Source organism: Eriocheir sinensis, chromosome 37 (assembly GCF_024679095.1).
Source record: "Eriocheir sinensis breed Jianghai 21 chromosome 37, ASM2467909v1, whole genome shotgun sequence".
Lineage (NCBI taxonomy): Eukaryota > Metazoa > Arthropoda > Malacostraca > Decapoda > Varunidae > Eriocheir > Eriocheir sinensis.
In genome coordinates this window covers 16,142,826-16,165,325 of record NC_066545.1, presented here as the reverse complement: position 1 = coordinate 16,165,325, position 22,500 = coordinate 16,142,826, and the positions used below count along the sequence as shown (strand labels likewise).

Below are 22,500 nucleotides of genomic sequence, written 5' to 3'. Positions count from 1 at the left end.
TAGAAAATTATATTAGGTGAGAAATCCGCAAAATTTGACATGTCTAAGAGCTGCGAGGGGTGCATATTGTGGTTTAAGATAAATTCTGGTGCTTGAAAAAGATGTTGTTTAAGATAATGTTTAAGATAAATTCTGGTGCTTGAAAAAGATGTTGTTTAAGATAATGTTTAAGATAAATTCTGGTGCTTGAAAAAGATGTTGTTTAAGATAATGTTTAAGATAAATTCTGGTGCTTGAAATAGATGTTGTTTAAGATAATGTTTAAGATAAATTCTGGTGCTTGAAAAAGATGTTGTTTAAGATAATGTTTAAGATAAATTCTGGTGCTTGAAAAGATGTTGTTTAAGATAATGTTTAAGATAAATTCTGGTGCTTGAAAAGATGTTGTTTAAGATAATGTTTAAGATAAATTCTGGTGCTTGAAATAGATGTTGTTTAAGATAATGTTTAAGATAAATTCTGGTGCTTGAAAAAGATGTTGTTTAAGATAATGTTTAAGATAAATTCTGGTGCTTGAAAAAGATGTTGTTTAAGATAATGTTTAAGATAAATTCTGGTGCTTGAAAAAGATGTTGTTTAAGATAATGTTTAAGGTAAATTCTGGTGCTTGAAATGGATGCTGTGGCGCCGGTAGGCTTTTCTTCATAGGGCCTGATGGTCGGCCCAGCCCGTTGTGGCGCAGGAAAGTGTTGCGCCATCTTGTATTGACTCATGCTCCCCCCCCCCGGAAATCATCTTTGATCCTAGAATATAGAGTCCGGGTTGATAGATGGTCTTCTGGAAAGCATGTGGGTATCCTTAGGCCACTCGGCGGTGGATGAAAAATCCCAGCTTGTGGCACCGAGCGGGGCGCGAACCTCCTTCGTCCTAAACGCGGCGCCATCACGCTGTCCACTCAGCCACCAGCTCCCCTAGCTTACCACAATGTTATGTATGTATGTATGTATGTATGCATGTATGTATGTATGTATGTATCCATGTTTATTATCATTGTAATTTGGAGAAAATAATTGTGTTAAAGTTGTTCAAATAAAATTATTATTGTTGTTATTATTATTATTATTATTATTATTATTATTATTATTATTATTATTATTATTATTATTATTATTATTATTATTATTATTATTATTATTATTATTACTACTATTATTATTATTATTATTATTATTATTATTATTATTATTATTATTATTATTATTATTATTATTATTATTATCATCACTTAAGGAGTAGTATATTGAAGGTGGAGAGTCCCTTCATTTTTGGCTGTTTTCCGGGAGGTTGTTATCATCACCAGCGGCGCCACTGTATTATAATTTCCAAGCATTAAAACCCAACATGCGCGTACCAGATCATTGTAGCTTGAACGCCTCCCCTTCCGATGACCCTGTAACAGCACCCCCCCCCCCCCCTTCCTTTCCCCCCAATCCCTTGCACCCTCCCCCTTCCAACCCTTCCCCTTCCCCTCCATAGTGCTTTTGAGGGCTTTATCTCATCTTATCAATATTATTTTAGTTGTTGACTCATTTTTCCTGTGCTATGCTACATATAAATGAAAAATTACCGCTATCGTCACCTATCCCCCCACAGAGAGAGAGAGAGAGAGAGAGAGAGAGAGAGAGAGAGGTTATAAAAGTTGACGTGGCCGCTGAACTTCTCCAGAACAACGTTGGACGACCTCGGACACAGTCACACACTCACACGCGTCGAGAGAGAGAGAGAGAGAGAGAGAGAGAGAGAGAGAGAGAGAGAGAGGAGCTGTTCACCATGGATTTTGTTAAGGTAAGTGACGTTTTGTTTTGTTTTGTTTTTACGTATTTCTTTAAAACACACACACACACACACACACACACACACACACACACACACACACACACACACACACACACAAACACAAATTTACCCGTCAAGAATACAAGTGTGTCTTTTTTTCGTTCTTTCCTGTCTTTTTTTTTTACCTAAGTTAAGACGGTAAGAAATGTAAAAAAAAACTTCATTTATTCTCTCTCTCTCTCTCTCTCTCTCTCTCTCTCTCTCTCTCTCTCTCTCTCTCTCTCTCTCTCTCTCTCTCTCTCTCTCTCTCTCTCTCTCTCTCTCTCTCTCTCAGCGCGAACATGTGTGCTGGTGTTATAATACTAGTAATTAAATCTAAGGGGAGGGTCTTATCTTCCTTTTTCTTCAACCATGGCGAGGGATCGATCAGAGTGTTGTGCTTTTGCTTCTCTTCCTCATAAAACTCATAAAACCACCCCTGGAAATACCCCCCAAAATCCTACGAAAGCCTTGTCAAATACGTGTGCTTGCATGGGCGCCGATAGGTTTAAGAATGGCCCCATGCAGTATAGTCACATATTCTTAATCATTTCTTTCGGCGCCCAAGCACACACATATTGGAAACGGTTTTCGTCGGCGTTTGGGGCATTTCCAGGGGTAGTTAAATGACCCTGGTGGTAGTTTAAGTATTCTCCTGTACTGTGAACCTAGAAACACACTCATGAGAAACCGATTGATCACCATTTTTCGCGGTTTTCGTCGGCGTTTGGGGCATTTCCAGGGGTAGTTAAATGACCCTGGTGGTAGTTTAAGCATTCTTCTGCACTGTGAACCTAGAAACACACTCATGAGAAACCGATTGATCACCATTTTTCGCGGTTTTTGTAGGAGTTTGGGGCATTTCCAGGGGTAGTTAAATGACCCTGGTGGTAGTTTGCCCCTTACTCTGCACCATGAGCCTAAAAAAAACAGGGGTGTGGAGTCGGAGTCGGAGTCGGTGGAGTCGGCTACTTTTGGCCGGAGTCGGAGTCGGAGTCGGTGGAGTCGGCTACTTTTGGCCGGAGTCGGAGTCGGAGTCGGTGGAGTCGGCTACTTTTGGCCGGAGTCGGAGTCGGAGTCGGTGGAGTCGGCTACTTTTGGCCGGAGTCGGAGTCGGAGTCGGCGGAGTCGGCTACTTTTGGCCGGAGTCGGAGTCGCAACTTTAAAATTTCCCGGAGTCGGAGTCGGAAAATTTTAACTCCGACCCCACACCCTTGAAAAAAAAAAACGTTCCTGAGAATCCGATTAATCACTTTTTTGGCCCTTGGAAATAGTTGATGTGAGGGGTGAAAGGGTCTAACAACGATACTGTGAGTTCAGGCGCATAAGCAGACCCTTCCTCTGTACCACGAACCAAAAAAACACTGATAAGAATCCGACTAATCACTTTTTTTGGCCCTTGGAAATATATGTAGTTGATGTGAGGGGTGAAAGCGTCCAACAATGATACTGTGAGTTCAGGCGAATAAGCAAACCCTTCTTCTGTACCACGAACCAAAAAAACACTGATAAGAATCCGATTAATCACTTTTTTTGGCCCTTGGAAATAGTTGATGTGAGGGGTGAAAGCGTCCAACAATGATACTGTGAGTTCAGGCGAATAAGCAAACCCTTCTTTTGTACCACGAACCAAAAAAACACTGATAAGAATGCGATTAATCACTTTTTTTGGACCTTGGAAATAGTTGATGTGAGATTTGGAAGCGTCTACATCTACGACTCTTACGTAAGAATCAGACACTCATGCAGGGCTGAGGTTCGTGTCCCTGGAGAGTGTGGAGTCAAGGTCACTGACTGGGCACCGACGAGACTTAATTGGGGTTCGGTTGATATACATTGCTCGCAGGTAAAAAGGTAGAGGAAGGAAGCAAAGGAGAAGATTAACCGTTTTGATATCTACGCAGAACGGTTGTTGCTTCCTTTCTCTCTTCTCTTCTCTCTCTCTCTCTCTCTCTCTCTCTCTCTCTCTCTCTCTCTCTCTCTCTCACACACACACACACACACACACACACACACACACATTAATTCAACACAGACGTCATTTGAGTCATGCGATATAAACAAACAAGAAGAAAATAGCCTCTTCTTCTTCTACTACTACTACTACTACTACTACTACTACTACTACAACTACAACAACTACAACTACTACTAATATTTGCATTTTCTTCATTATTTTTTTTTATGAGCGACCTAGATTAGTCAAGCGCTCCGTTGTGAGGCATATACTCCCTGCTAACCTAACCTATAATCTCCTATATATAGTCCAATGGCCACAGTCTCGCCAATGACCCTGTGTGACGTAGTGGTCGGGCGGGCGCACAGCAACACAAGGCACCTACAAGGACACGTACTCTCTTAAAGGCTCTTGTAGTACTTGTAGATATCCATGTGTAGTTTTTGTGGCCCTGGTGGTGGTTTGGGCAAGGCTTCTTCTGCGGCGCCATGGACGGGAAACACTTTTGAGAACCCGATTAATTTTCTCTTTGGCTTTTAAAACTAGACATGAGGGGAGACACGAGATTTTAAAGACATACGGACCTATTTGAGTCGTTTCCCAAGACATACCGTTAGCCAGTCATTCTTAGACAAATACACAGCGAAACAGATCGATATAAAGAGCTGCATGTCCCTCACTAAAAAACAACAGCCCGGAGCGTGATTATCTAAAACAGAGAACATTATAAGAACTACTGAAACCAAATTGTCGAGTAAGTTTTGGCGTTGGCTCCTGCGGGTCCATTTTTCCCCTCTCCTCTGCCACACAGTCCCAACACCTATCCCTGCCTCTCATATGTAAGATATAGGTAACAGATGAGAGAAAGGAATGGGTGTTGGGACTGTGTTTCAGAGCAGAGGGGAGAGATGGGTTGGTATTGTCAGATACTCCCACCCCTCACACCAAGCATTTCCAAAAAGGAGGTTAATCGAGTTCTAATAAATGTTCTTTTAGGTTCACGGTACAGAAGAAGGCTCAGACTACCACCAGGGTCATAAAAGTACCCCTGGAAATGCCCTAAACTCCCACGAAAGACTATAGTAAGTTACGTGTTCTTGGGCGCAGAAATGTTTGAAAATAATCGAGTTCTAATAAGTGTTCTTTTAGGTTCACGGTACAGAAGAAGGCTCAGACTACCACCAGGGTCATAAAAGTACCCCTGGAAATGCCCTAAACTCCCACGAAAGACTATAGTAAGTTACGTGTTCTTGGGCGCAGAAATGTTTGAAAATAATTGAGTTCTAATAAGTGTTCTTTTAGGTTCACGGTACAGAAGAAGGCTCAAACTACCACCAGGGTCATAAAAGTACCCCTGGAAATGCCCTAAACTCCCACGAAAGACTAGCTAGTAAGTTACGTGTTCTTGGGCGCAGAAATGTTTGAAAATAATTGAGTTCTAATAAGTGTTCTTTTAGGTTCACGGTACAGAAGAAGGCTCAGACTACCACCAGGGTCATAAAAGTACCCCTGGAAATGCCCTAAACCCCCACGAAAGACTAGTAAGTTACGTGTTCTTGGGCGCAGAAATGTTTGAAAATAATTGAGTTCTAATGAGTGTTCTTTAAGGTTCACCGTCCAGAAGAAGGCTCAGACTACCACCAGGATCATAAAAGTACCCCTGGAAATGCCCTAAACTCCCACGAGACTAGTAAATTACGTGTTCTTGGGCGCAGAAATGTTTGAAAATAATCGAGTTCTAATGAGTGTTCTTTTAGGTTCACCGTACAGAAGAAGGCTCAGACTACCACCAGGATCATAAAAGTACCCCTGGAAATGCCCTAAACTCCCACGAGACTAGTAAGTTACGTGTTCTTGGGCGCAGAAATGTTTAAAAATATGACCCATGGACCCGCGAAATACGATACGGGATAGTGATACGATACGCAGTTTTGGTCAAGGAAACATTGGGCCCAGAGGCATCTATCGGGCAAAGGGCGAACCACTGACCCAGGAAGTCTGTGCAAGGCCGAATCAGTTATGTAAGACGCGAGGAAGAGGCTGAGAAGGAGGAGGCTGAGAAGGAGGAGGAGGAGGAGGCTGAGAAGGAGGAGGAGGAGGAGGAGGAGGAGGAGGAGGCTGCAGTATGAAGGCCGATAAGGAAGTAAGATCAAAATATAGTCATTAACATATTCATCTCATATTTATCTCCCTTCTTTTTTTTTTCCACCTGCTACTTATTTACTTAAAGGAGGAGGTGAGTGGGGCCTCTTTCCCCCATATTCCTCTCCCTTTCCCTTCCATTTCTTCCTCCTCCTTACTCTGACCCTACCCTTTTCTCCCTACCCTTTCTCCCTCTTCCCAAATCCCTTTCTCTTGTCACCTCCGTCTGTCCCTCCAGTTCATTCATCGGCCACCTTATTCCCCGCTCTAACCCTTTCTCCTCCCCCAGCATGAAGGAGCCTCACCCCAGGAGGTGCTGGAGGCCAAGGCAGCTAAGCAGGGCCTGGACATCCTCGGCCGCGCCTTCGCCGACCACCTGGACAACGAAGACCCGCTCAGAGCCATGCGAGACAGGTGGGTAGACGGTCTGATCACGTGTTGTACTCGCGATGGCCCCCCAATACCCTAGACATCCCCCCACAACCTCTACATCCCCCCACACACAACCCTTTCACCCCCACACACGATCCCTTCACCCCCCACACACAACCCTTCCATACATCCATACAACTTCACCCACAAAAATAGCCTCTACGTCTACATCTATCCACGTACCCTTCGTGGCCAAAAGAGGTCAATTTCGGGTGGAGAGATATCTTGATGTTCCCCTTTCGAAAAAGTTCAATTCGTAGGCAGGAGGAAACATAGACGAAGGAAGACTGCTCCTGAGTTTACCACTGAAGGGGATGAAAGAGCGAAGATGCTGGTTAACTCTTGCATAAGGGATTTGGACAGGAAAGAGATGAGCTAGAATAGAAAGTCTCCCTCCTTAGGTTCTTGTTCTGCCTCTACGAACCTTCACATAACTTCTACACTCTCCTCAAGTTCTTATTCCTCCGCCTCTACAAACCTCCACAAACTACCTAAACTCTCCCTTCAGATTCCTGTTCCCGAGCCTGGCCAGTCTCAAGGGGGTGGACCAGAGCCTGACGGAGGAGGGCGAAGAGTGTGTATACCTCTGCGGCAACTCTCTCGGCCTGCAGCCCCGCGAGACCAGGGAGAGGGTCTTGGAGGTGTTGGACGACTGGGCAAAACTGTAAGTCAATCCGTCTATCTGTCTATTTTTTTTTACGTCTACGCCTATAGCACCGGTAGGCTTGCTTGAGGGGCCTGGATGGTGTTTGGCCCCAGCCCGTCATGGCGCAGGCAAGTGTTTATAGTGGCGCCATCTTCTCATCTATGTCACCGTTGTCAGATTATCGTACTCACAGCATAGTATGTACCGGTTTTTGACGCATAACTATCGCCAAGAATCGTCAGGAATTAACTATATTGACGATAAATATAAATGAATCTAGTTATTGGGGCCCAGGAGACAGTCTTGGGGTCGGAAGTTGGTAAATATAAAGAGGCTGAGTACGACAATTTATCTGGCAACGTTGTAGTCTATGTCAATCTCTCTGTTCCATGGATTACAGTACGTTATTTTTTTTTTTCTCTCTCTCTTTCACAAATGTTCGCTTCTTTACGTTCCTTCACCCCTTCTAACACGCCCTTCTCTCTCTCTCTCTCTCTCTCTCTCTCTCTCTCTCTCTCTCTCTCTCTCTCTCTCTCTCTCTCTCTCTCTCTCTCTCTCTCTCTCTCTCTCTCTCTCTCTCTCTCTCTCTCTCTCTCTCTCTCTCTCTCTCTCTCACTTTCCGGGTCTATTACATTATTTTTTTCCACTTTAATCATTTTACTTCTTCTACTTTCTCTCCACTTCTCCACCATGTCCCTCTTTCACAAAATTTAATCTGCTTCCCTTTAGGTTCCTTCACCCCTTCTAACACGCCCTTCACTCTCTCTTTCCCTCACACATCCTCAGAGGAGTCGAGAGCCACTTCCTCGGTTCGATCCCCGCCGCCTTCTGCGAAACCTACGGCAGGGAGGAGATGGGGCGTCTGGTGGGAGCCTCGCCCTCGCAGGTGGCCCTCATGAACGGGCTCACGGTCAACCTCCACCTCCTGCTCCTCGACTTCTACAAGCCCACCCCGACGCGCTACAAGATCGTGATTGAGGGCCAAGCGTTCCCCTCCGATAGAGTGAGTAATAGGAAGAGGAAGCTTTTTTACCCCATTATGTTGCTTCCTTTAGTTAAGAAAGAAGACCACGATATTTTGTTTGAGGAGTTATACATTAGGTTACCCATGGAACTCTCTCTACACAACGTCAACAGGAGTATAGGGGGTGAGTATTTCTTATAATGAGATGTAACTTTTTTATTTTTACAACGAAGGAGACGGCTCATGGGCGACAAAAAGAGTGTAGAGAAAAAACCCCGCTTTAGTTAGGTTAGGGGTTGGGAACGGGGAGAAAATGGAGGGGAAAGGGGTTGGATAGGGAAGGGAATGGGTTCAGAGGTTAGGTTTGAGGTTGAGAATGGAGAGAAAATGCAGGGGAAAGGGGTTGGAAGGGGAAGGGAATGGGTTCAGAGGTTAGGTTTGGGGTTGGAAATGGAGAGAAAATGGAGAGGAAAGGTGTTTGAAGGGGAAGGGAATGGGTTCAGAGGTTAGGTTTGGGGTTGGAAATGGAGAGAAAATGGAGGGGAAAGGGGTTGGAAGGGGCAGGGAATGGGTTCAGAGGTTAGGTTTGGGGTTGGAAACAGTAAAGAGTGGCCAAAAGGAAGGTCAATTTCGGGTGGAAGGTGGAACTTTACGCAACTACTCGGTAAATCTACGTGCATAACACTCACATATCTGTCCCTGCAGTACGCCGTGAAGTCCCAGGTGAGGCTGAAGGGGCTGGACCCTGACGAGGCGGTGGTGCAGGTGAAGCCGCGCCCGGGGGAGCACACCATCAGGACCGAGGACCTCCTGCAGGTAAGGGGAAAGTTATGGACCCCAAGCGAAGGACGGAGATTTGCGGAAAGTAGAGTCTACCTGAAGGAGCAGCGAAACCAGAATAGATAAATAGATACATAGATTGAGAGAGAGAGAGAGAGAGAGAGAGAGAGAGAGAGAGAGAGAGAGAGATAACCATGAAAACAGGTGATAGAAAGGTATTTGATTACGTGGTTATGAATAGCCGAGAGACGAACACCTGTCTTACCCATAAAAAAAATCTACTAGCAAAGTCCCTTAACAAGTCCTTACAAATAGCCTTTTCTATACTCCCTTTCCAATTCCAAACCTAACCTCTGAACCCATTCCCTTCCCCTTCCAACCCCTTTCCCCTCCCTTTTCTCTCCATTCCCAACCCCAAACCTAGCCTCTGAACCCATTTCCTTTCCCGTCCCTTTTTCCTCCATTCCCAACCCCAAACCTAACCTCTGAACCCATTCCCTTCCCCTTCCAACCCCTTTCCCCTCCATTTTCTCTCCATTCCCAACCCCAAACCTAACCTCTGAACTCATTCCCTTTCCATTCCAACCCCTTTCCTCTCCATTCCCAACCCCAAACCTAACCTCTGAACCCATTCCCTTCCCCTTCCAACCCCTTTCCCCTCCCTTTTCTCTCCCTTTCCAACCCCAAACCTAACCTCTGAACCCATTCCCTTCCCCTTCCAACCCCTTTCCCCTCCCTTTTCTCTCCATTCCCAACCCCAAACCTAACCTCTGAACCCATTCCCTTCCCCTTCCAACCCCTTTCCCCTCCATTTTCTCTCCATTTCCAGCCCCTAACCGAACTCAAATCCATTCCCCTCCCTTTTCAACCCCTCACGCTACCTCTAACCCATCCAATGTCCTTCCAATCCTCGTTTCTATATTCGACCTTTTGACCTCTATGGTTGGTATTGTTAAACGCTTCCACCTCCCACATCAACTATTTCCAAAGGCCAAAAAGGAGATCAACCGAATTTTAACGACTGTGTTTTTAGGTTCATGGTACAGAAGAAGGGTCAGTCTACCACCAGGCTCATAAAACTACCCAAGGAAATGACCCAAACTCTCATGGAAGCCTCGTCAAATATGTGAGATTGGGCACAAGAATGTTTAAAAATTTAGCTCTATAACCCTTTCTCTCCCATTCCACCTCTAACCGACCCTCCCACCACAGCTGCTGAAGGAGGAGGGCCCTAGCATCGCCGTCGTGTGCCTGAGTGGCGTCCAGTACTACACGGGACAGAAGTTCGACATGGCGCGAGTGACGGCGGCGGGACGGGAGCAGGGATGCGTGGTGGGCTGGGACCTGGCGCACGCGGTCGGCAACGTGGAGGTCAAGCTGGACGAGTGGGGGGTGGACTTCGCCTGCTGGTGCACATACAAGGTGAGGGAAGGCGGTGGCGTGAGACCCGGTAGCTGCGGGGGTCATGTCTCTTAGGTTAGGTTAAGTTAGGTTAGGTTAAAGGCCCCTCTAAGTAAAATAACGAGAAAGAATCATCACTCACGCAAACCATTTCATAATATAAACCAACGCATTTGTGATCAGTTTGTGCATCATCTATTTTATGAGGTTTATATCATGGCAGAAATTTGGCCCGTCGCTGCTAGACGGTAAAGTCACAAATTTGGCCCGTCGCTGCTACACGGTAAAGTCACAAATTTGGCCCGTCGCTGCTACACGGTAAAACCACAAATTTGGCCCGTCGCTGCTACACGGTAAAGCCACAAATTTGGCCCGTCGCTGCTACACGGTAAAGCCACAAATTTGGCCCGTCGCTGCTACCGGGTTAAATCATTATCATTTAAATCAACCGCTCATCTAGTGGTCTATAGTGGTCAGCGTCCCTCTCTACTACTCCGCGGGCCCCGGTTCGAATCCCGGCCTGGGCATTCGGCGTGCAGCTCACCCATCTGTTCATCCTTCCTCTCAGGCTGGTCGATAAAAGGGTACCTGGAAAAACCTGGGGAAACCTGGGAAAACCTGGGGAAACCTGGGGAAGGTAAACTGTGGCAATCCCGGATCTCACATTGGTCCGTGTCCCAGGGTAACCGGTTCTTCATTACACACCACAGATCAAAGGGCCAACACGCAGCTAAAGTATATGCACTCATCTCTTCCTTTTATTCATCTAAGAAAACACGCATTCCCCCACGTTAAATACCGCTTTAGTTACTGTCTGAAAATAATTAAGATCCGTAGCCACTGGAATTGTGTTGCAAGGACGCTTCCCTGTTACAATGACAATGCCTGTTCACTGCATTCCGACACACACACACACACACACGCCAGCCAGCCACCTCACCGCCGGAACACTCGGGAAACGATTAACAATGGCACACACACACACACACACACACACACGCACACACACGCACACCTCTTCCTAAAACTGACCTTACTTTTGGCATCTCGTTTTTTTGTTTGTTTGTTTGTGTTTTTGGGGGAGCTGAGCAGCGTGTTTTGTTTGTGTGTTTTTTTGCCCTTGAGCTGCCTCCCTTGCTTTAAAACACACACACACACACACACACACACACACAAGCACAGACCTTCAAATGACTGGGCCTGTCTAGTTTAAACTCCTCTCTACAAACACAAGTATTTCCAGCGCCTTCGAGACCTTTTCTTTTTTGCTCCCTCTTTTTTTTACGCCCTTGAGCACACACACACACACACATGCACACACACACACACACACACATGCACACACACACACACAAAAAAGAAGAATGATCAGCAGAATTTCCCCACTAAGCAACACCACCACCACCACCACCACCAGACACCCACCTCCACCAGGTTACCTCCCCCTCCTCACCCCCTCACAATCAACGAACCAATCAATCACTTAGTCAATCAATAGAGGCTGTATTTATATCAGTCAATCTCCTATCTAACTGTCTAACTACCTATCCATCATTTAACTAACTATCTACCCGCTAATCTACCTGTAATCAACTGTACCCTTTCCCCAGTACCTTAATTCAATCTATCATACATCAATCTACCTGTCAATCCACCTGTATTCACCTGTACGCTTTCCCCAGTACCTCAACAGCGGGCCTGGGTGCATAGCCGGGGCCTACATCAACGCCAGGCACAACGAGCGGGCGGAGGCGCGGCTGGAGGGATGGTGGAGCAACAGGCGGGAGACGAGATTTGAGATGAGGGAGGACTGCGACCGAGCTCCCTCCATCGATGGGTTCAGCCTGTCCAACCCCCCGCCCCTCCTCGTGGCTTCCGTGCTGGCAAGTCTCAAGGTAAGGTCTCGGTGCACAGAGATTCTTTTAGCTTCCCTGATGAGGCTTAATACCACTTTTAATACCCTTAATTTTTTTTCTCCTGTAAACTCCCGTGCTGGTTAATCTCAAGGTAAGGTCTCGATACACAGAGATTCTTTTAGCTTCCCTGATGAGGATTTCCTATAGTCAGACCTCACCAAACTAATAGAATGGAGCAAAAAGTGGCTGTTACAATTCAATGAAGAAAAATGTAAAGTCCTGCACCATGGGAGGGGATATCCAGCATACATACCACACATAGGACTCACACTACCCACAGAGGAGAGGCAGAGAGAGACTATACTATACCAGGCCAGGCTACCAGGAAGGAAAACCAAATCCGTGCAGACTTAATACTCCCGTTACCTATGATGTCTCACTTTTAATACCCTTCATCTTCTAGCAATACAGCCAAGATACTCTCATTTCCCAAGGACATAACACTGTACATTACACTGCACATTTTATAGACGGCCTGACTGTACCTAAGAGATTTTTAGCCTCCCTACTCTGTCCTGGGACCATATTCTCAAACGCTTCGCCGCTCACACACTCACATTTGACAGGGTTTTTGAAGGGGTATTGGGCATTTCCAGAGGTACATTTATGACCCTGGTGGTAGTTTGACCCCTCTTCTGAACCTTAAACGTGAAAGACATCCATGAAAACCCGATTAAACTCCATTTTAGCCTTTGGGAACAGCTTGGTACAGAAACAATACCATGACACTATATATTGCCGAAGTCAGACTCTAAAGACGGGACTGATTGTACACAGAGATATTTAGGATTTTTGTCCCTCTTGCTCTGATTTTACACTCCCATTACCTCACCCAAGATCTTCGAGAAGGTCGGAATACCCCTCCTACAACAGACAACACATTCTAAAGACTGCCTGATTGTATACCTAAGATATTTTAACGCACAAATTCTCGGTCTTGACACTCCGTTCACCCTACCCAAGATCTTCGATGAGGTGGGGATGCCGCAGCTGCTGCAGAAACAGTACCTGCTGACGGGCTACCTGGAGCTGCTCATTAAACACTACTTCGGCCGCGGCGGCACCGAGCGTCCGTCCGTCACCGTCATCACGCCGGAGGACCCAGAGGAGAGGGGCTGCCAGCTGTCCCTCACCTTCTCCTTCCCCCTCAACCAGGTGCACCAGGAGCTCACCAAGAGGGGGGTCATGGTGAGTAGAGGGGATGGGGAAGTGAGAGAGGAGGGGGGAAGTGTGGGGTGGTCGTGGGGAGCAAGGGGGAGGGGGGGGGAGGATGAGGGGTTTGACTTTAACATGTTCCAGTTTTCTTTCTTTTTTTCTGTTTGCTTACTTTTTTTTAGGAACTGCCTATATATAGCGCCGGTAGGCTCTCTTGAGGGGCCTCTCGGACGACTTTTTTTTACAGTTGCTGCCGTGAAATATGACTCTCCCATCATCACATCATTTTCCTTCCTCTACAGCCGAATTTTCTGCCTGAAGGGGCTGTTACAATGGGCAAATTTTCCGTGAATCTTCAGTCAAACCACGATTTCCGCTAGCGTGGTTCTCATTTGTTTCTTGTTATTGCTGATGATGATGATGGTGAGTAATACCGTCGTCCTTCAGTGAAATCTACCGTAGCTTTGGAAGATCGTGGACACGCCAGAAAAAACACGGAAATATGAGAACCACGCCAGCGGAAATCGTGGTTTGACTGAAGATCCACGGAAAATTTGCCCAGTGAAAGAGCTCCTTTAGCCTCCCTTCCTGCCGTGTGACATCCTATACTATATAATATACCCTCCATCATGTTCCCAGCTTCCAATCTCTCAAGTTCGCGTTCTTCCAAGCCCTTGTTTTCCATCCCCAGCAACTATAACCAGCTTCCTTCTCCCTCCCCACAGTGTGATGTCCGCCTACCCAACGTGATTCGCCTTGCCCCCGCCCCTCTCTACAACTCCTTCGCGGACGTGCATCGCTTCGTCAGTCTCCTCCAACACGTCTTCGATATATGTAAGACTGAGGCTGCTTAGGTGTGTGTGTGTGGGTGTGTGTGGGTGTGTTTTCTATGTTTTTAAGCAAGTGTTTAGCTGGTAAGGTGCACACTCAACCAATTAATCAATCTCTATATCTAATTGTCTATCTAACTATCAATATATCCATCTATCTGGGTTTATCCTCACATGTTAAAGTTAAATTGACCTACTTGTTGTAATATCCCATCCCGTTGTTATGAGAAGAAAAACAATAAAGTCTACCACAAACACAAGGTTACTCTTTCTTAAGGCGACCATATTGTCGTACTGAGAACATCGTATTTTTCGGTTTCTGGCGAATGAGTATATAAAAAAAAACATCGATACGTTGCGGGATCAACACTAACTTTAATTGGATATCGTTAATGGTGTGGGTGACAGTTTTTGAGGGGTTTAAACTAATAAATGCAATGTTCTGAGTAGTGAGTACGATAATCTGGCACCGCTACTCTTTCTGCGGAATGTATGAGTCTACGCATTAAATAGAAAATGTAACCTAAGAAAGAACACGAGTGATGAAGCGCTAACTTAACAAAACTGGAAACGCACAGGTAATGGGGGAGGGGTGGGGGGGGGACAACGTACACACACACACACACACACACACACACACACACACACACACACACACACACACACACACACACACACACACACACACACACACACACACACACACACACACACACACACACACACACACACACACACACACACACAGAGAGAGAGAGAGAGAGAGAGAGAGAGAGAGAGAGAGAGAGAGAGAGAGAGAGAGAGAAGGCAGAACCGTGACCACATCTTCCTACACGTAATGGTAAAAACCCGGGAAAAAGCCTCCTCCTCCTCCTCCTCCTCCTCCTACCTCTCTTCCTCCAGTGTTCATATTTTCTCCTTTTCTCCTTTTTCTCCAGCAGTTTCTTCTCCTCCTCCATCATCTCCTCCTCTTCCTCCTCCTATTCTGCCCCATCCCTTCCCTCTCTTTTCCTCCTTCTTTTGTTCCTCCATTTTTTTTCCTTCTGTACCTTAACTCCTCCTCCTCCTCCTCCTTCTCCTTCTCCTCGCCGAATGACGTAATAATTATATAACGAAGCAGCGCAAAAAGCAAAAGTTTTCTACTACTACTATTACTACTGCTACTACTACTACTACTACTACTACTGCTAATAATAATAATAATAATAATAATAATAATAATAATAATATCCGTTTTACTTGTGTTTGTTCCTCCTTCTTTTATTAAGTGGCTCGTAGTTGTGTATCAGTAAATTATATAACTTTTTTTTTCAATCTATGTAATATGTATGTATATATTTATGTATGTATGTATGTATGTGTGTGTGTGTGTATGTATGCTACGTACACACACATATACGACTAGTCAGGCATGTGTACCCTACCGATTGAGAGAGAGAGAGAGAGAGAGAGAGAGAGAGAGAGAGAGAGAGAGAGAGAGAGAGAGAGAGAGAGAGAGAGAGAGAGAGAGAGAGAGAGAGAGAGAGAGAGAGAGAGAGAGAGAGAGAGTTGATGTATTTTCTATGAGTCATATTATAGATCGACAACTGATAATCTCTCTCTCTCTCTCTCTCAGACAGGTAAGTGAATAGGTAGAAAGGGAAGGAAAAGGGAGGGTATGGGAAGGGAAGAGGGAGGGGGAGAGTGAAAAGGAAAGTTAGAGAGAGAGAGAGAGAGAGAGAAGGTAAGATAACAAATGAGGCGAGTCTCAGGTGAGGTAACTCGGGATCACCTGAGACGGAGATAACAGCTAGGTGAGGGGAAGCACGTGGAGGAGGAGGAGGAGGAGGAGGAGGGCTGAAAGAGCGTGATGCATGAAAACCAACAGCAACAACAATAACAACAAAAGTACTTCGTCATTCTTCATTCTTCTTAGTGTGACATGACGAGACGAGGAGAAAATATAGTGTGTCATGCGTGTCAGTCAGTCAGTCAGTCAATCAGTCAGTCAGTCAGTCAGTTAGTCAGTCAGTCAGTCAGGAAATCAGTTGGTTAGTAAGTCAGCCAGTCACTCACTCGCTCACTCACACACGTACACTCATTCCTCCACTCTCTCTCTCTCTCTCTCTCTCTCTCTCTCTCTCTCTCTCTCTCTCTCTCTCTCTCTCTCTCTCTCTCACCACTTCCTTCCTCTTCTCTCTCACGTTCAAGGAAGACACGTGTATTACATGTAACGTGAGAGGAGGGAAGGGGAGGGAAAGGAAGGGAAGGAGAAGGGAGGAGAAGGGGATGTGAAAAGGGAGGAGGAAGTGAAAAGGGAAAGGGAAGTTAAAAGAAGGGGAGGGAAGGGGAGAGAAAGAGGAAGGGGAGGGAAGGGAAGGGAAGGGAAGGGAGGGGAGGAGTATATTGCTGAAGACCAACCCTAGCAACCTCTTACCTCCCCTACATACCACATACCAACATGCACCATCACCACCACCACTACCACCACCACCACTCCTTCAGGTAAACAATAGACGTGACAAGATAACAAGTACTGCTTCGATCCTCTCTGCCTGTCTGTCTGTCTATCTCTTCCCTCATTGTCTTTGCTTGTCCTTGAATTGTTACGTCATCCTCATCTGTAAATGATTAATAGCCAGGTGACAGGTAAGAGAAGAATGTCTGTCTGTCTGTGTGGATGTCTTGCTCTGTCAGGCTGTCTGTGTCTCTGTCTCTCTGGTTACTGTCTCTATGTCTGTCTATCTGTCTATCTGTCTACGCCTGTCTGTTCTGAATCTACGTTACATGTGTGGGTGTCTTTCTGTATCTCTGCTTATCTGTCCGTCTGTCTGTCGCTGTCTGTCTGGCTATGTGGTTGAATCTGTCTATAACTACGTGTGGTTGTCCTGTCTGCCATAAGTTTGTCAGGCTGTCTATTTAACTATCTGTCTGTGTGTCTGTCTGTATGTATGTCTGTGTTGAGGCGAGGGAGGTCCACGCAAGAAAAAAAACACAAATACAAAAACTGCCAACTTTCTACGACGGGGCAGCACCTGAGAAGCCCCTACCTAACCCTGCCCCTACCTAACCCTGCCCCTACCAAGCCCATCCCTACCCAACCCCTCATATCCGCCGGCTGCAGGGAGCTTGTGAGGCAGCCGCGGCAGCCGGTTGGTGGAAGAGGGTTGGTCAGTGCCGAGAGAGAGGTGGGTGAGAGAGGAGTGGGGGCGTGAGGCTGTGGGCTTGGGCTGCTGTATAGTGCTGTGTTTGGTAGTCTGAGTGCATTACGGTCTTAAAATTCATGCCTTCCCAGCCTGTTTTGGGACTCCCGGATTCACTAATACATGGCCCAGCTTTCTTACCCTCTGTCACATCATTTCCCTTCCTTTACCAACTAATTTTCTGCCTCCAGCTTCCCTTGTTTCACTTTCATCTCTTTCTAGCGTTAAAAGGTCTTGTAATGCCCATATACTTCTCAAAGATTTCGAGTCTCTCACACACACACACGCATTTGATAAGGCTTTCGTATAGGTTTGTGTTAGTATGCCCATTAGTAGTGAGCCTAGTGATAGTTTGACAAGGCTTATTTCTACACCTCTGCTCCGTGAATGTGAAAAAACACGCCTGGGAACCTGACCCAACCTCCTTTAAACACACACACACACACATTTGATAAGGCTTTCGTATAGGTTTGTGTTAGTATGTCCATTAGTAGTGAGCCTAGTGACAGTTTGACAAGGCTTAATTCTTTCTACACCTCACGCCTGGGAACCTGACTCAACCTCGAATGTGAAAAAACACGCCTGGAACCTGACCCCCAACTTCCTTTACACACACACACACACTTATTTCTACACCTCACGCCTGGGAACCTGACTCAACCTCCTTCAATGTGACCTTAGGAAGTGTATGAGTGTCGAAAGCGGCGCCTGAAAATACGTCCCGTGCGGTTTTTCAGGTAGCCAGCCAGGTGTCATGCGTGTGGTTAGGCCGTGGTGGTGGTGGTGGAGGTATGTAGTTAGGCATCGATAGGTTGGTTTGCTACATGGCTTGGCTTGACTGGTTGAGTGCCTGCCTTCACGCCTTCAGATCAGCCTCGCCTTGAGCTGCATAGCCTTATACACGCCTTAGCCAGTAGTATTCTTAAACCTTTAGTCACTACAGTTCGCCTAGGTAAAAAGTCTCCTCTCGTAGGAGTCACTGGGGTTTTCATGAGCTGTTTTGTGACCCTAGTGACAGTTTAACACTCCTACACCTTGCACGGGAAAAGCATCCATGAATACCCTGTGAACCTTCTCTGTGGCCTTGGGAAACAGTCAGGGAGCCCGATACGTTTAAGAATATGAAATAGATTTATCTCCTAACGTTCAAGCCTTTTATGAGTGCCAATACGTTCTTCGACTAGTAGTTTTAGCACGATAGGTGAATCTCTTTTTGTGATCAAGGGAGTTAAGCTTGAGTGAGGTTGTTACTTGTTCGAGGTGCAAATATCAGCGGAAATCCTGCTCAGGCAACTCTGGATCTCTCTCTCTTTTGTTATCTCATCCCATGTGACCTTCAAACCTGGTCCGTGTCTGACTTATCCCGTGAAAGTGTCAGGCAGGACTTACTCAGTCACTCCCTCACTCCTTCCTCACTCACTCACTCACGTCTTCCTCACTCACTCACTTGTTCCTTCACCTACTCAATCAATCCCTCACTCCTTCCTTTCCTCACTCACACACACACTCACTCACTCACTCACTCACTCCTTACTCACTCACTCCTTCACCTACTCAATCACTCCTTCACTCCCTCCTTTCCTCACTCATTCTGTTAGGTTGCGTTTGTTATATATTTACCGATGTTTATGGGGAGCGCTCGCAGGTGTTATGTAGAGCTAGGTTACGGACACTTAATATACGTAGGTCCGTGTAGGTAGATAGTTAGGGATAAAGGGAATAAATCAAGGTAGAAAATGGAAGATTAGATAATGATAAGGTGCGGGAATTTGCATAAGAGGATCAAATAGCAAAATATGAGAAAATAGTCATTCAATTAGATTTAAATATTATGGAAAAGCAGCGATACAGACTGAAACTTAATTTTAGATAGATAGATAGATAGATGGATAGATAGATAGATAGGTAGATAGATAGATAGATAGGAAGATAGACAGATAGGCCTAATTACGTTACTTTACTTCGTGTGCGTGTGTGTGTGTGTGTGTGTGTGTGTGTGTGTCGACGTTATTTCCTTCCTATATTGGTGAGGGGGATTTCCAGGTTTTAATAGTGAGTGGAAAACCTGTTTGGAGAGAGAGAGAGAGAGAGAGAGAGAGAGAGAGAATGGAGACGAATAATATAATGATGACGGGGCAAAAATAATAATAATAATAATAATAATAATAATAATAATAATTTACAGCTGGAAGACGAGGCTTAGAAGAGGAGGCATTGAGGAAAGTGTCATAAGAAAATAAAGAAGAAAACAACAACAACAACAACAACATCAACAACAGCTGATCCACCACCACCACCACCACCACAACAACAGCAACAACAACAACAACAGCTGATCCACCACCAAAACAACAAAAAACAAAAACAAAAACAAAAAACAGCTGATCCGCAAACGTCAACACCGCGTCAACAGCTGATCACCAAAACACAGGAGTCATGGCCGAGCAGGAACCCGTGTGAGTAGATATTTTACCTCTTTTTACCCTTTTCCTCTGCTCTTACTGAAGGGAGACACGTGTAGACTGTTAGTTCAATGTCTTCTGTTTCGTATGGGAGTAGTGGCGTTGAGGTTATTGATGTATTAATGGGAATATATGAGGAACTGTGTGGGGTTGTCAAGCTAACCGGTGTTGGGTGATAGATGGATTGTCTGGGGAAGTGATAAGGAAGGGGGGGAGTGGGGTGGGAGGGGGGCAGCATCCCTGTTATCCTGCCATACTACAAGCTACAACAAGCAAAATATTAGGTTAATCTTAAGGATCACCACTCCAAACCAATATTCGTAGTAATTTAGCACGTATTATAATGCATTTTCGTGTACGTTTTACCTTGGGGAGAGGCCAGGGGGGCAGCATCCCTGTTATCCTGCCATACTACAAGCTACAAACAGGCAAAATATTAACCTACAAGCAACAAAGAAGCTAAAGGGGAGTGAGGTGTGTGGGAGGGGGTGAGGAGGGCAGCATCACTGTTATCCTGACATACTACAAGCTACAAACAGGCAAAATATTAACCTACAAGCAACAAAGAAGCTAAACAAACCTTCTAAATCTTTACAATAAGGCAAAAAAAAATAATATACATCTTTATGATAGAAAGTTTACTAAAGGTTAAGTTGGAGGCATAACCTATAGTTCTGCGTGACCTCCATCGCTTTGACCTTTGAGCTTGTAGTGGTCACCTCACAAAAAGAAGGATGTCAGAAAGTTGGAAAGGATACAGAAAATGGCAACTAAAATGGTCCCAGAACTCTCGAATATAACATTACCCAGAGCACAGGCCAGTGTGAATAGGTTACCACAGTTTATCTTCCCCAAGGTTCCCCAGGTACCCATTTATCAACCATCACAAAGGAGAAGATGAGCAATTAAAGTCCGACTAGGTGGGCTGTGTACCGACTGGGATTCTAACCTGAGCCTGTAGAGTCAAAGGTAGTTTTTTATTATTATTTTATTTTTATTTTTTTACATCAGAGGACATGACTCAAGGGCAATAAAAAGAGTACAAAAAAAGCCCGCTACTCGCCGCTCCTATAAAAGATAAAAGTAAAGAGTAGCCAAAAGAGAGGTCATTTTCGAGTGGCGTGCTAACCATTGCAACAGAGGTACTTTTTGTAACACTATAGAAATATATATTGAAAGAGGGGGCCTTTTTATTTCTTCTATTGTGTGTCAGCATAGTAAAGATGCTGGCCCAAACAGATGAATAATGTGTTTCGGGGGTATTTCCAATTCTCAAACCACATGAGAAGTTAACCTATTCACCAGAGTATATATATATTTTTCTAACAATCCACTCATAATTCAAACCCAGGCCCCTGTGACGGAAAACAGACATTTTGTCCCGTCCGCTGTGATTGGAACAAATTTGGCTTTCACTGGTAGCCTGATAACATATACTCCCATGTCTTTCTCTGCCTCTGTGGTGGATAGTGGAGTGTTTCCCATGTGGTATTGGTATGCTGGATATCTCCTCCAAAGGTGCATGAGTTTACATTTTTCTTCATTGAACTGTAGCAGCCACTTTTTGATCCATTCCTGTAGCTTGGTGATGTCTTTTTGTAGGAAATCCACAGTCAACAGGTTAAGTCAGTGCTGATTTCTTTCTTCTCTCTTCTTGCCTTCCCATTCTTGTCATCTGTTCCTCTCTTCATCCCAGTCCATTTTTTCTTTTGTTTTCATTTCTTCCTCCCTCAATCCTTCTTCCCTATTCTCTTCTTCTATATAGCATCAAGACAAAGTGTTGGAGTCTATATCCGTGTCTCGGGTCATTACACTTTCAGCTTTCGGATTTCACACAAGGTCTTATCACGTGCGAACACAATCCTGGAGGGGTGATGACAGCCTTCCTCTCATATGCATAGCTATGTAACCTCCCACAAGTGCAGCACCAGGCACATGGAAGTATTTCTGGGAATTCTCAGAAATTTTCCTCCCAAGCACAAAATACATCGGGAAAACTTGGACGCGGTCAGAAAACAGTTACTGATTAACCCCTTGACTGGGGATTTCCTACAAGAAACATCACCAAGGTACAGAAATGGAGCAAAAAGTGGCTGCTGGAAAAAGTCATGCACCTTGGGATTGGGGGGGATATCCAGCATACCAATACCACATGGGAAACACTCCACTATCCACCACAGAGGCAGAGCAAGACTTGAGAGTATGTGTTACCAGGCCACCAGTGAAGGCCAAATCCGTGACAATCGCAGCGGATGGGTTAGAGGATCCTAAATAGTGGAGTACGGTACCAGAGTGTAGGTCCACAGGGATAAAGGTTGACGAGACATAAACTGCATGTCCGCAACCTCTGACATCATGACCCCCCCCCCCGCCGCCCAGACGCCTGCCATCCCTCTACAGAATCCTTTATGGCACAGTCTTGCGTAATACAACAATAATATCAACATCACTTTCGACTTCAGGTGATGCGTATAGAGAAAATACTTTGAAAAATATAGTAATGAATGCAGAATTAGTTAACACATTTAATGAAGCACTCTGCGTGGAGGACAACTGTCAACTTTGTAGCCTTTAGTGAATATTGATAAAGTTTGCATCAAGGTCCTGTATGGCAACCTCAAGTAAAAATATAATAATGTATTCCTTCCTCACGGCCAATCCTTCATTAAAACAGCCTTGAAGTGTCTAGGTTGTAGCACAGTGGAGATGATGTACACACACACACACACACACTCGCCCACCCCCATCCACCCCTCCCCCACACACATGGTAACCTGCAGGCTGGTAAACACACAGCCCTCAGGCCAGACCAACAGTA

The 22,500-nt window shown here is 45.4% G+C and overlaps 2 protein-coding genes across 2 annotated transcripts in view; both read left to right on the top strand.

Moving 5' to 3' along the window:
• Positions 1 to 1,652: 1,652 nt before the first annotated feature.
• Positions 1,653 to 14,298, top strand: LOC127008407 (kynureninase-like). The gene is made up of 9 exons (XM_050880537.1): positions 1,653 to 1,785; positions 6,204 to 6,328; positions 6,855 to 7,010; positions 7,779 to 7,995; positions 8,662 to 8,772; positions 9,949 to 10,158; positions 11,820 to 12,032; positions 13,017 to 13,241; positions 13,934 to 14,298. The coding sequence occupies exons 1-9, from the start codon at positions 1,771 to 1,773 to the stop codon at positions 14,060 to 14,062; spliced, it is 1,401 nt and encodes a 466-aa protein (XP_050736494.1). The 5' UTR covers positions 1,653 to 1,770; the 3' UTR covers positions 14,063 to 14,298.
• Positions 14,299 to 17,090: 2,792 nt separating this feature from the next.
• LOC127008402 (6-phosphogluconate dehydrogenase, decarboxylating-like) overlaps positions 17,091 to 22,500 on the top strand; it is a 27,563-nt gene continuing 22,153 nt past the window's right edge. The window contains exons 1-2 of the mRNA XM_050880455.1: positions 17,091 to 17,205; positions 19,406 to 19,676. Of these exons, the coding sequence (XP_050736412.1) occupies positions 19,657 to 19,676 (20 nt within the window). The 5' untranslated portion in view covers positions 17,091 to 17,205; positions 19,406 to 19,656. The remainder of the gene's footprint in view (positions 17,206 to 19,405; positions 19,677 to 22,500) is intronic.

Coding starts and splice junctions, on each gene's coding strand:
- LOC127008407 (XM_050880537.1), top strand. Junction 6,329..6,854: donor CTCAGAGCCATGCGAGACAG/GTGGGTAGACGG, acceptor CTCTCCCTTCAG/ATTCCTGTTCCCGAGCCTGG. Junction 7,011..7,778: donor TTGGACGACTGGGCAAAACT/GTAAGTCAATCC, acceptor ACACATCCTCAG/AGGAGTCGAGAGCCACTTCC.